The sequence below is a fragment of the Clupea harengus genome, chromosome 22 (assembly GCF_900700415.2).
Source record: "Clupea harengus chromosome 22, Ch_v2.0.2, whole genome shotgun sequence".
Taxonomy (NCBI): domain Eukaryota; kingdom Metazoa; phylum Chordata; class Actinopteri; order Clupeiformes; family Clupeidae; genus Clupea; species Clupea harengus.
Window position 1 is genome coordinate 18,164,030 of NC_045173.1, and position 12,891 is coordinate 18,176,920.

Genomic DNA, 12,891 nt, shown 5'->3' on the forward strand with positions numbered 1-12,891 from the left:
TAACTCATACTAACTCATTAACATGGGTGCCCCACTGCAGAGGATCAGCCTCACCACACATGAGCAACAGCACTTCTACATCTATTCATATAACAGGACAACACTGACAGAGAGAGAGACCGGAGTGGTAGGTTAACCATTTTAATACAAGAATATTCATCATCTTTTCTTCTTGGTGCACAGTGGAGAATGAAAATACAATAGTGAGATATATTCTACAATACTTACAGACGATTTGGTCAAACCTTCAGGCAGATCATCACTCATTAACCATAAACATGCTATAAGCATGTGTGCCACCCGCCCCGCCCACACACACACACACACACACACACACACACACAGATCCAGACACACAAACACAATGTACCCTAGTCCATCTCTCGTACACAGACATACTCAACCAGCAGATCAGACAATTAACAATACAATGTTTATATCACATAGCGCACGCACATACTCTGTACTGACACACACCATATCCACGTTGCTGGTAGTATGGCTCACACCAGGACGAACAACAGAATATTAATGACTGAATCAACTTAAAATGTCCCTCTAACCTGCTTATCCAAGAGCTACGTCAGATTACACCCACAAGAAGTAGTAAGACTATTGTGAGACGCCTTACAGTTCTGTCATTGATGGCTAGGCAATGGTAAGAGCGATGCCACTAAAAGGTCCAGGATGTAAAAACAAACAATGCCAATCCAGATCAGAGCCAACTCCCAAACAGGGGTGGCCCCCTAATCTGCTTCACAAAGAGGAATCTGGGAATTCTGTTTTTTTCCTTGTGTACCAGACTCCAGCTACAGCCAGGCAGTGTTACATCACACTGCTTTCAGAAGAAGACACCTAATCAGGACAGGAACCTGTTTTCACACAAATCTGCAGCCCTGCGCTACACCAAAGGATGCCATCATCAATATTTGATGTCATGAGGCACCTGTGAGGCCAAGGAATATATGCAGACGCGATTCTCTGAAGCAGCACAATTCATGTTAGCAGGAGGAGAGGCTTCCCTTCGTATGGTAACTTTATGAGTTTAAAAACCATCCCTCTTTTAAAAAAAAGAAATACATGATTTTAGTTGCAAACTAGACAGATATTGGGATGCAAAAAAAAACCTGCATTGGTTGTTTTGACAACAAAAAAGCACTTACGTTCACACTGAAAAAAAAACAAATCAAAATATCGGTCTCTTCAGCACATTTACAGGAGGTCAAGACATTTACTAAAGCCATTCAGGAATATATTACATAGTTATCAGACAATACCAACAGCCCTAGATATAAGCCATTATAAGACCTAAAATATTAGTATGTGTTGAATTAAATTAATTCAACACCTTCTATGCTGGTATAAAAATCTGCCACTGTTCCACATGGCCGTAATACTTCCTCCGTATCCGATACTGTGTTGCTCCATTATCATCACATGCATATATACTATGCAAGCCTTTCTGTGCATGGTGGTGAACTCATGACAAATCATGACGACCTGCTAGAGATTCAAGAGAGGTGCTGATTCTGGACTCTGGACTGGGTCAGGCTCCATCTGAGCCAGATGAACTGCCTATCTATGGACAGCAGCTGGACTGGATGCCGGAGAGAGAGCCACTGCAGGTTCTGTGCTCCACTGTAGTATCACTTCCATCAAGCATCTCGTTTCTAATGGTCATCAACACCAACTTCTGATCTGGCTGGATGAGATGGCCATTCAATGCTAGTTAAGCACTTGACTTGACTTATTATCTTTAAAGGACTGAGTGACTAGCCACAAAATACACACACACAACCTGGAGATTTAAGGCCATATGTGCGCACACACACTCAGACACAACACACACACACACACACACACACACACACACACACACACGATCATGTGCTTCCCCCTCATAGAACAGACTAATCAATGCCCAATGAATCCCAGCAACTCTGCCTACACATTGATGCGCAGACATGGTTTATACTGTCAGTATGTGGTCACCACCCCCAACAGGGTCTTGACTTGACATCAGTGTTACACATGACAGTATGTAAGTAGCCTGGTGAAGCCTTAAGAGGTCAAGCATTATGACCCACAGTACAGAAATGCACTCCAGATCCCCTTCGCTGAACAACTAGTCATATTTGCTTGGGTTCACTATGGCAGAAAACGAGGTCATCTGCCCTCTTCAAATCAGCCAACCCCAGATTGTTTAAGCGCTTGACTGGTGGGTCAAAGGGTCAGTTGCCGTGGCAGCGGCTCTGGTTTGTGTGGCTGTGTGCCCGGCTTGTGTGTGACTGTGTTGTCGGTGACGACAGGCCTCAGTCCGCGTGGCCGTTCTCCTTAAGCAGGACGCCCATGTAGCGGTTGGTCAGGAAGTCACAGGCGGGAATGCTGCTGACTGATTGGTGCACGTTCATGACGGACACCTCGCGCGGAGCCCTGGAATTGATAGGGGATGGATTGTGGTGGGGTTAGAGGAACACAGAACAGATACACATCAGGTCTGTTCACACTGCGCTTAATTCAGTCTCAATTCAATTTGAACTCTGCCTCTTAATTATTTACCCTGGCCATCTGTTTCATATATTTCTAAAAGTGGGAGTAAAGAAGCTACAAAAAGTTAAAACTAGGGTAAGTCTTGCAATAACACACAAACGCGCACACAGACACACACAAACACAAACACACTGTTCTCCAAACAGCTCCAGGAAACATGTGCTGTGTGTTTCTGAGATGGCGCCTGGTAAACAGTGAGCTCACTCGAGAGACTCTCTGCTGGTTTTCCCTCTCTCCGTCTCTCCCTCTCAGCTAATCCTGTTTCTATCAGTAGGACAACAACAACAACAACAAGTGTTTACTGAGGCAGGACACCCTGCAGCCAAGGCTGGATTAGACGCTTCTTCTGAGGCTCAGGAGAACAATGCACTTCCTCACCACCGAGAATGGCCTCAACTCTACTTACAGGGCTTGGGCCTGGGTCTGGCAGTGTGTGTGTGTGAAAGAGAGAGAGAAAGATACAGGCGAAGAAGCTTTGTGTGTGAACGAGAGACGCTGGATGTGTGTGTGTGTGTGTGTGTGTGTGTGTGTGTGAGAGAGAGATGTAGGCAGTGTCTGTATTTGTGTGTGTGTAAATGTGAGAGATGCAGGCATATTTGGATGTATTTGTGTGTGTATTTGTGTAGGTGTGTGTGTGTGTGTGTGTGTGTGTGTGTGTTTGTGAGACAGATGGAGGTGCTATGGGTGGAGGTGCTGTGTGTTGACTCAGACAGCAATGCGTCCTCTCCTTCCCAGAGGCCTGTGCTTTTTCACTTCCACAGCATTCTCCACACACCAACACACACACACACACACACACACACACACACACACACACACACACACACACACACACACACACACACACACACACACACCTTACCCTCCCTACCAATCTACTTCACACACACTCACACATATGTATATACCGATTTATAGATACATCTTATATATATATATGAACTTCAAAAGTGGTAAACACCCTTTCATCCTCATCATAATCTGTTTTCGACCGTAACAGATAGGTGGAACAGATAGACAGATGAAAGGACATAGGAAGGGGAGGAAGAAGAGGAAGAGGAGGAGGCATCTCACCTGTTTGGGGGGGACTTCATGTGGCCGTTGGCCAGGGCTTCTCTTAAAACGTCGCTAGCAAACTGCTCTGTGGCCTAGAACCAGAGAATGGGCAGAGGCTCATGGCTTTATCTGACTCTTACCTTTGAGATCATTTCAGACAAGCTTTTTTTCCCCCCACACTATTTAAACCAAACCAGACAAACGTATTGACATTGTACATTAAAATGTGTGTGTATTGTGATCTGTAAATGTGGATTTCCCTGAGAGTGAATGGGACACTGTAGGGAGAGGGCAGGCTGTGCTGACGGCGTGGCCCCGGGAGAAAGGTCTGAAGGTGGACACTCACCTTGAGGATCATGGCCTCCACCACTGGAGCAAACACGTTCTTCTCCACCTCCACTGGCTGGAAGGTTACACCAATCTACAGAGAGAGAGGGGGGGAGAGCGAGAGACCAATGAGAAAAAGCGAGAGAACCAGTCTCACACAGAAGTTTGTTACAGTGAAATGAGGCCAAAAGGAAAGAGAGAGGGACATCCAGGAACATCAACACGTTTTCCCTTCCACACACACACACACACACACACACACACACACACACACACACACACACACACACACACACACACCTTGGCTTGATGTGATGTGTAAGAAATCCTGCTGTATATAAAATAAGTGTATATCAAGCATGAGAACTGTGTATGATTTGATTCTGTTTATGCAATGTGTGTGAAGTAAATAAAGTATTTATAAATCTATATGTGAACTACGAGTCCGACTCCACAACCAGTCACAACCAGACTCACTCTCCCCTGTCTCCCACCTGCTCTGCGCTGTCTCTGATGAACTGCTGTGAGGGGTCGGGCCCCAGGTGGTAGCTGGGCTCCTGGGGGCCACTGTGGGGCTCCTGTTTGGGCCGAGGCCGTCCACTGGCGGAGGCGCTGGGCGGGGAGAGGCTGAGCACGTCGAGCGGCTCCCCGTTGTCCTCTTCCTCTATGGGCTCCGTCTTCAGCAGCCGCTGCAGCTGCTCCACACGCTGGCACAGGTCCTCAGCATCCAGCAGCGTGGATGGACACTCTGGAGGGGGGAGGGATATATATAGATATAAAGAGAGAGAGAGAGAGAGAGAGAGAGAGAGAGAGAGAGAGAGAAAGAGAGGAGATGGAGTGTGGGAAAGGCTAAAGTTTAATACTCCTTTATTAGACTTGATTAAAATAATGTATTATATTACACCAATAAAACACAGACCACATTAAAAGAGAGAGAGAGAGATACACTCAGGCACACAGAAATGAATATAGTACCACACATAAATATGAACACACGCCTAAGGATGCTCACATCTCTCAGGCTCACATCTCTCACACACACACACACACACACCAAACACTCACTTCATATACACAGTCTTACACACAGACACGCACACACAGCTGTATTACAGTGCAAAGAAAGGATCACTCCTAAAGCGCCCTGTGCACTGTCCTTCAGTGGGAGGCTAGAGCTGGAAGGCTGGGTGGCCAGGGCTGCAGTTCAAGCAGCGTTTATCCGCATGGAAAATAAGAGGATTTCATCCAGTGCTCACACTCCTGAGCCGGCCCAACAGGGTGGGCATGCTGACAGGACAGAGGTGCTCCGGAGGACACATGCATGCACGCGCACACACACACACAAGTGCAAACAAACATACACAAAACCACACACACACACAGAGGTGCACGCACACACACACACACACACACACACACACGAGTGCAAACAAACACACACACACTACACCACACCCATAAACTCCAAAAAACACATATCTCAGCACAACACAGACACAACAAAGGTCAAGCTGCAGCTTCTAAACAGAGAAGAAAGTATCCCAGAGCTATCATTTAAAGTTTAGTCCAGTACACAGCATTCTTGAACTTCCAGTTCAGTGCAAAGCTTCCCTGTGCTGTTCCAAACCACAGATTAGTTTTCTTTTCAAGTAGTGTGTTGCTTTCCTTGCTTGGATAACTCTATTTGTGTATCATTGGTTACGGCCCTGTCTGGCCTTCCGTGGCCTGCCCACCTTTTGTGCCTGTGCTCTCTCAACCTCTCTCTGTAGTAGATGGATTGGTGCACAGGTTTGGTGGGTTTCTTCCTGATTGGCCGGGGGATAAGAGCTCTGCTCTCTCCACTCGGGGAGGCTCTCTCTTCCTCTCTGATGCAATTTGGCTTTTGTTTTCCGTTTTGCTGGCACCCCTAGACACTGACTGTTGCTACATGTTTGCTTTCTTCGACTATGATGTTTTTTACATTCTTTATTATTTCTTTAATACAGTACATTACAGTACAATACAGTACTTATTACTTATTTCAGTACTTATTAACTGTAACCTGCGTGTGGCCTCTCCTTCATGCTGCCACGCTGCGAGCACTCACTGCTATGACTCTTCATCTGCCCTGAAACAAAGCAATACCCCTTGGCTGGAAGAGACCCTTAGAGACACATGCAATACCCCTTGGCTGGAAGAGACCCTTAGAGACACATGCAATACCCCTTGGCTGGAGGGGACCCTTAGAGACACATGCAATACCCCTTGGCTGGAAGAGACCCTTAGAGACACATGCAATACCCCTTGGCTGGAGGGGACCCTTAGAGAGACATGCAATACCCCTTGGCTGGAAGAGACCCTTAGAGACACATGCAATACCCCTTGGCTGGAAGAGACCCTTAGAGACACATGCAATACCCCTTGGCTGGAGGGGACCCTTAGAGACACATGCAATACCCCTTGGCAGGAGGGGACCACAAACACACACACACTTACATACACACCCGCAGACACATATCCACACTCCACACACACTACAATACCAATTACAATGACAGTATTCCACCACTCATAACATTACAAGTGAGAGACACGCACAAACACACACCTGCATACATGCCCGCACAGACGTCTCCACACAAACTACAATACAAATTACAATGACGGCATTCCACCACTCCAAACATTGCAAGTGAGACACCCACCCACCCACACACACACACTCACACACACACTCTTGGAGCATGTTGTGGTGGCAGGGCAGAGGCTGAGGACCAGCTGTGTTGGCACAGGTCTGAAAGTGACAGCGGAGTGGGCTAAACAGAGGGGCTCTGTCCTGGAGCAATCATGTGTGCGTTTGTGTGTATTGGGGCAGCTGTGTGAGAGTGTGAGCTCCGCGAGACACTCTCAGTGCCCAGCCATCATCGGCCAGAGAATTCATTAACCTCAACTGTGAATGATTGTGCGTGCGCGTGCGCGCACACACACACACACACACACACACACACACACACACACACACACACAACACACACACACACACACACACACACCTTTAGCTGTCAATTGTGTCCAATAATGATGCTTGTCCTAGGGGGGGGGGGCAGCTATTGACACACACACACACACACACACACACGTCTCGGTCTCACACTCACAGGACAGCTCAAACAGCTCACAGACCCAAACCGCACACACACGCATGCATGCACACAGTACAACAGCATCTAGACAGGAAAACCAACTTAAAAGGCCTACACACACATATCAATGTCATCAAGGCTTACGCAACAGATACAGCCATTCACACAAACACTACAATGCGAGACAGGCCTACAAATGAGAATGAACACACAAACACACACACACAGAGAGCCTGCCAGACTTATGCAAGAGTACCATCTAGCCAAACATGCACAAAAAAAGCACACACTCACTTTCTCCCAGCCTCTCTCTCACACACACACACACACACACACACACAACCATGCACAAACATGTGTAAATATGTACACACACAAGCACTTACACACACACACACAAATGCTCACAACAGCTCAGTGCCAACCAGGACACGCACGCACGCACGCACGCACGCACGCACGCACGCACGCACGCACGCACGCACGCACGCACGCACACGCACACACACACACACGCACACACACACACAAACGCTTTCCTGCAGATGAGGGCTTAAAGGGGCCGGCATGGTTGACAGATTGGTCATAGCGCGCGCCAACGGTGACGTCAACACAGCGCCAAAACCTTATATGCCCGCACTTGGTGCACGTGTGAGCCGCTGCAGTCTTCTCCTAAATGATAGGCGTCACCGCCGAGAAAAATGCCATCTACACTACTGGTAGTAAAATGTAGTGCAAGTAGAGCACAGTGGAATGTAAATAAACACACACACAGCAGCAACAAGGAGGTAATGTGCCGAATATAGCACAGTGAAATAGCCTATATGACATGACAGTTAAACTGGATCACATGTTTGGATTAAACTGAGTCCTGAACGTTTCTGGCTAGTGTTTTATTGCTAGTCACTAGCAAAACTAGCCTGTCATCTAGCTGTAGATTAACGTTACGCTTTGGCACAGCCTACATGCAAGTTTTGACCCTTAGGTCTCCATCTGGCAAGAAACGTACAATTGTTGCAGTAATCTCTCTCTGTGCCATCTGGGAGTCCCTACGCTCCTGCACTGAAGGGTCAGAGAGATGCACAGACACAGGCGCAGCTGTGACTCGGGTCTCGTGCTCGTTCGTTTTGGACATACAGGCGTCAGCTGTGGCACGCGCGACACCAAAGCGCACCAACGGAAATGGCGTCATTTTTGGCACGCACCACTGTGCACAAGGATGGGAACGGCAAGTATACATTTCACTTTCCGGTGCAGGGCTCTCTGAACGGGTGCAGCAAAATGACACCGGCCTGACAACACCCCAGAGAGAGCACTGATAAATCACCACCCAGACACAGGGCCATTAGTACCTGCCCACACACACACACACACACACACACACACACACACACACACACACACACACACACACACACACACACACGTAATCTGTCTTTTCATTAACCAATCCAGCCAAACCCCACAGTTGGTGCTTCTCCCATCAGTAAGTATTAATTAAGATTGTCTGCATAAAACTGATGGAGCTTTCCATTCTACAGCTCAGAGCCCTGGTTTCAAATGAAACCCTGACTGAGTCTGTCTGTGGGGGGTTGCTGGGACTGATTTGAATGTAATCCTATGGACAAGACCCATTGTGCGCATCTAGGCATTTTGCACAGTTCACACACAAACACATACACGGATGTCCGCACACAGAGCAGAGTATGCGTAAGCGCGCACACACACACACACATATACACACACACACGCTCTCTCTCGCTCTCCCTCACCTGGCTCGTTGTCTATCTGGGTGAGGATGTCCTCTATGGAGTCCTCCTCTGCACGCCGGGGCTCGGGGTCGGGCGGGGTGTAACCACGGTGACGGCACCACTGCACCACCTCGCGGGTCTTGGGTGGGGGGATGGCCTGCAGGCGGGGGCTCTTCTCTAGCACCTCCTGCACCAGGCGCTTCACTGACACCGCACGCTGCAGCTGAGGGGGGCACAGGGGTTGGGTCAATATACACACAAACATATACTACACACACACACACACACACTTCACCACAGGCTGCAGCTGGGGGAGAGGCATGGAAACGAGGCCTCATAATAACAGATTCACGAAGACACAGACAAACCCCATGAAACCCTACACACTAAGCACAAGCCTGTACACACACATACACGCAACACACGCGCGCACACGCACGCACACGCACGCGCACGCACACACACACACACACACACACACACACACACACACACACACACACACACACACACACACACACACACACACACACACACACACACAAACACACACACACACACACACTACACAGTCCACACACACTACACAGTCCACACACACTACACAGTCCACACACACTACACAGTCCACACACTATACACACATAGCCTAAAAGTATCATTATACTGTACTGAATGAACTCAACACAATCTGCAGACTCTTTTGCTGTCACCATGGCGACACTAGTAGACCACTTAGTAGAAATCTCCAAAGAAATGTGACGGCCTAGTGCAAACGGCCTATCAGTCATTACGCCATTAAAGGGCTTTCATCAGGACGAGACTCAGTGCAGTTCTATGATCAGCAGCTTTAGTTAAATACTCTCCAACCATCTTGAGTAGGTGGGATACACTAGAATCTGAATACGTTATTAGGTAAGCACAGTCAATGCAATGTAAACGGATATTTCTTCTAACCAAAGTTAATCAATGCCATTGATTTAAAAAAACAAAAACAACAACGTATGTAAGCGATCAATAATAGTACAATAGTAAAACACCAAAATACATTACAGCCTTCACTATTTAGAACGGAACAGATAAGCTTTACTAGGAGTTAGACAAGTTACAAAGTACTAAATGTGGTTTCTAATATGAGAGAAGACACCTTAAAGAAAGAAGAGGCTACAAATCCATCAGAAACTTCCAGAGAGTGGCTTCTGTAGCTTGTGTGCTCCAAGGTTGCATGACTAAGGGACCACTAGGTCTTGAGGTAACAGCTGGATGAATACAGGGAAGAGGGAGCACTGAAGGGCTTTTGTTGCAATGTTAGTATGGCCTTCGGAAAATAATAAGGTGTGCAATAAAGGTGTGCAGATAAGTCGTATGTTTTTGCTAAATGTGCACTTCATCAAGGTCCCACCACACTTGCAAAAAAAGCCAATGCTTTTCCTTTAAGGTGAGTGTGATTTGAGTTTGCTCTAGTTTTAAAATGCAGAGGCGTTGTTGGGAGACCGGCGGGCGACGCTAGGAGAAGCTGATGAGGAAGAACATTGGGGGTATTAGATAGCGAGGTCAGTAAAAGCTGCTGAATTCAGTATTAAAGGCAGCCTGCTGTCCGCAGGACCTGATTATTTCTCTAAGCACGGCGGGTACGGGGAACATATGCCAAAAAAATGGAACACACACACACACAAGTACACAGCATACCTCGGCTGCCCGGCGCTTGCCAATGTTCCAGGAGTAATACTGCTCCACAGAGGTGGCACAGAATGGGTGGGAGTCCTCATCTGATGGAGATGACAGACAGACAGACACACACACACACACACACACACACAAGACACACACATAAAACCAGTTAATATCCCCAGAGACAGCAGAGCAGGAAGATAACTGCTCTCACATACATATCTGGGATTATTTTAAGATGGACAAAAAACGTCCAAAAACTTCACCACAGAGCCATCATCCCCTCTCATATGTGGATAGCTACTGATAAAATCACTCCCACAGATCTGGAAATGGCTTAAAATGGATCAAAATTCATCTCAATGAGAAAAGCCAATTAAAAGACACAGCAGATATCATCCCCCGAGTGTGCCGTTAACTGCTTTTAAACAGCTTGAAAAGGACACAAATTTCACATGACTAATGCAGGCCCATTATAAGACTCGGGAGCCGTCATCCCATGAGAAATGAGTGGATAGTTACTGATAACATCACAATACAGATCTGGGGATGGCTTAACATGGCTGACAAACTCACATTGGGCCCCTGGGATTTCAGTCTGTGACTGCTTATCAAATCACCTGCATATTTCTGTAAAAATGGCTTAAAATGGACCAAAGCATCTAACCATTGAAGCCTACTAAAAACAGGAAGTGGAGAATCACTTTTAATATCTCTTTCTCTCTCTATCTGCTGGCAATATATTTTTTTAAATGTAGCTGGAACATTTAACTGTGTAACAGCATGAATTCTGTTCAGATAGAACCGTTATTAAAATATGTTTATCCTGAATAACCATTACAACAGGCAATTGGATTTAGATATTTAAAGAGACAGTATTCAAATGAATCTTCATGGTATATGGTCACTAGCTGCCTAGGCTATGGGCCATGCACTTTTGTGCACATTACCAGCTACATTGACAAGATTAGTTAGCATGCTAGGAAGAGTTGTATCAGTACCAATTGTGCTGCCGTTTGAGTTTGTAAGGTTTTTGCATACCTTTTCAGTAGTTAGATTGATAGTTTTCAACCAAAACAACTTGAAAGAGCCTGGTACATATTCTATTTATATATTGTACAGCTATTCCAATGCTCTGTTAGACATAGTGTTCTGACATGAATAGATATTCTAATATCCCTCTGGCAGAGTGTTTAGGGAAGGCTGTAATTTTGCAGTAGTGGTGATGGTGATGGGTTGGCCTTGTGTGCAGGAGCAGGACACTCACTCTTCTCAGGCACAATCAGGGGAAATTTCTTCACCACCGCCGTCAACAGCTGCGTCCCGTCCACTATGTGCTCAGTGCTGGAGAGAGGAAGACACAGATAGAGAGAGAGAAAAAGAAAGAAAGAAAGAGAGAGAGAGTGAGAGAGTGGGAGGCAGGGAGTGGGAGGTGGAGACAAAAGGAGAGAGAGAAATAGAGATCAGCTGAAAATGACAGAATTCATCCCACAGCAAAGTCCACACTTATACAAACCTGCCAACCCACTCAGACACACACCAATCACTAGTCTCTGCACCGTGCATAAAGTCCCGCACTGGCTTAATTAACTGCTTTAAATAGTGGCTACCTCACGCTTAATTAATGGTGGTAATTGTCATTTCTTCACAGAATTGGCAGCAGCAGGCTCAAACCAACATTAACTTCCTGAAAACACAGACCCCTATATTTCCCTGATGGTAATTAGTAATAAGTGCATCAGCCACCACGCCCATCACTCTTTAGATAGTGTGTCTCTCAGCCTTCAGAATGCTGTAGTTTGTATCATACTTGAGCTCGTGGGTGGACTCCGTGCCCTGTTCCACTTTGACACTGGCCATGGCGGGGGTGGGAGCGAGGCCGGAGCCCGGGGCCGATGAGGAGGAGTAGGAGGTGGGGGTCTGAGGTCTGGGGCCACTGCAGCTGTACACACCTGGCTCTGTCTTCACTGGAGAGGGAGAGGGGAGAGGCAGAGAGAGAGAGGGAAGGAAAGAGAAATTAATATAGAAAGAGAAGGAGGGAGAAATGGAGAAAGTGACACACAGACAAAGAAGGAAATGGACACTCATAGACAAAGGGAGATGGAAAAAAATTGAAAAGAGATAGAAAGATAGATACACAGAGACAGAATGAGAGAGGAGTGAGAGTGAGCAAAACATTTTCTCAGCAATAAGACAAGCACTGAAAAGCAAACATACACGTATGCAAACAAGCGTACACTCACACACACTCACACACACACACACACACCAGTAAAACACAGTATTAGATTGTGAGTGCAGAGGGGGGATTGGCAGTGAGGATTAGCAAAGCAGCAATCAATTTAATGCCAACGCAGACCAACACTCCAGCGGGCACCTACGGGCACCGCCAGCGCCATGAGAGGGCAAACACA

General features: G+C 46.8%; 1 protein-coding gene across 6 annotated transcripts in view; it reads right to left on the minus strand.

Moving 5' to 3' along the window:
* Positions 1–125: 125 nt before the first annotated feature.
* Positions 126–12,891, minus strand: part of yeats2 (YEATS domain containing 2) — a 51,074-nt gene continuing 38,308 nt past the window's right edge. For all 6 annotated transcript variants that reach the window (XM_031559487.2, XM_031559488.2, XM_031559484.2 and 3 more), the window contains 8 exons: positions 12,288–12,444; positions 11,745–11,821; positions 10,496–10,575; positions 8,828–9,029; positions 4,428–4,681; positions 3,953–4,027; positions 3,625–3,698; positions 126–2,433 (listed from right to left, as the gene is read on the minus strand). In XM_031559487.2, the coding sequence (XP_031415347.1) occupies positions 2,313–2,433; positions 3,625–3,698; positions 3,953–4,027; positions 4,428–4,681; positions 8,828–9,029; positions 10,496–10,575; positions 11,745–11,821; positions 12,288–12,444 (1,040 nt within the window). In that variant the 3' untranslated portion in view covers positions 126–2,312. The remainder of the gene's footprint in view (positions 2,434–3,624; positions 3,699–3,952; positions 4,028–4,427; positions 4,682–8,827; positions 9,030–10,495; positions 10,576–11,744; positions 11,822–12,287; positions 12,445–12,891) is intronic.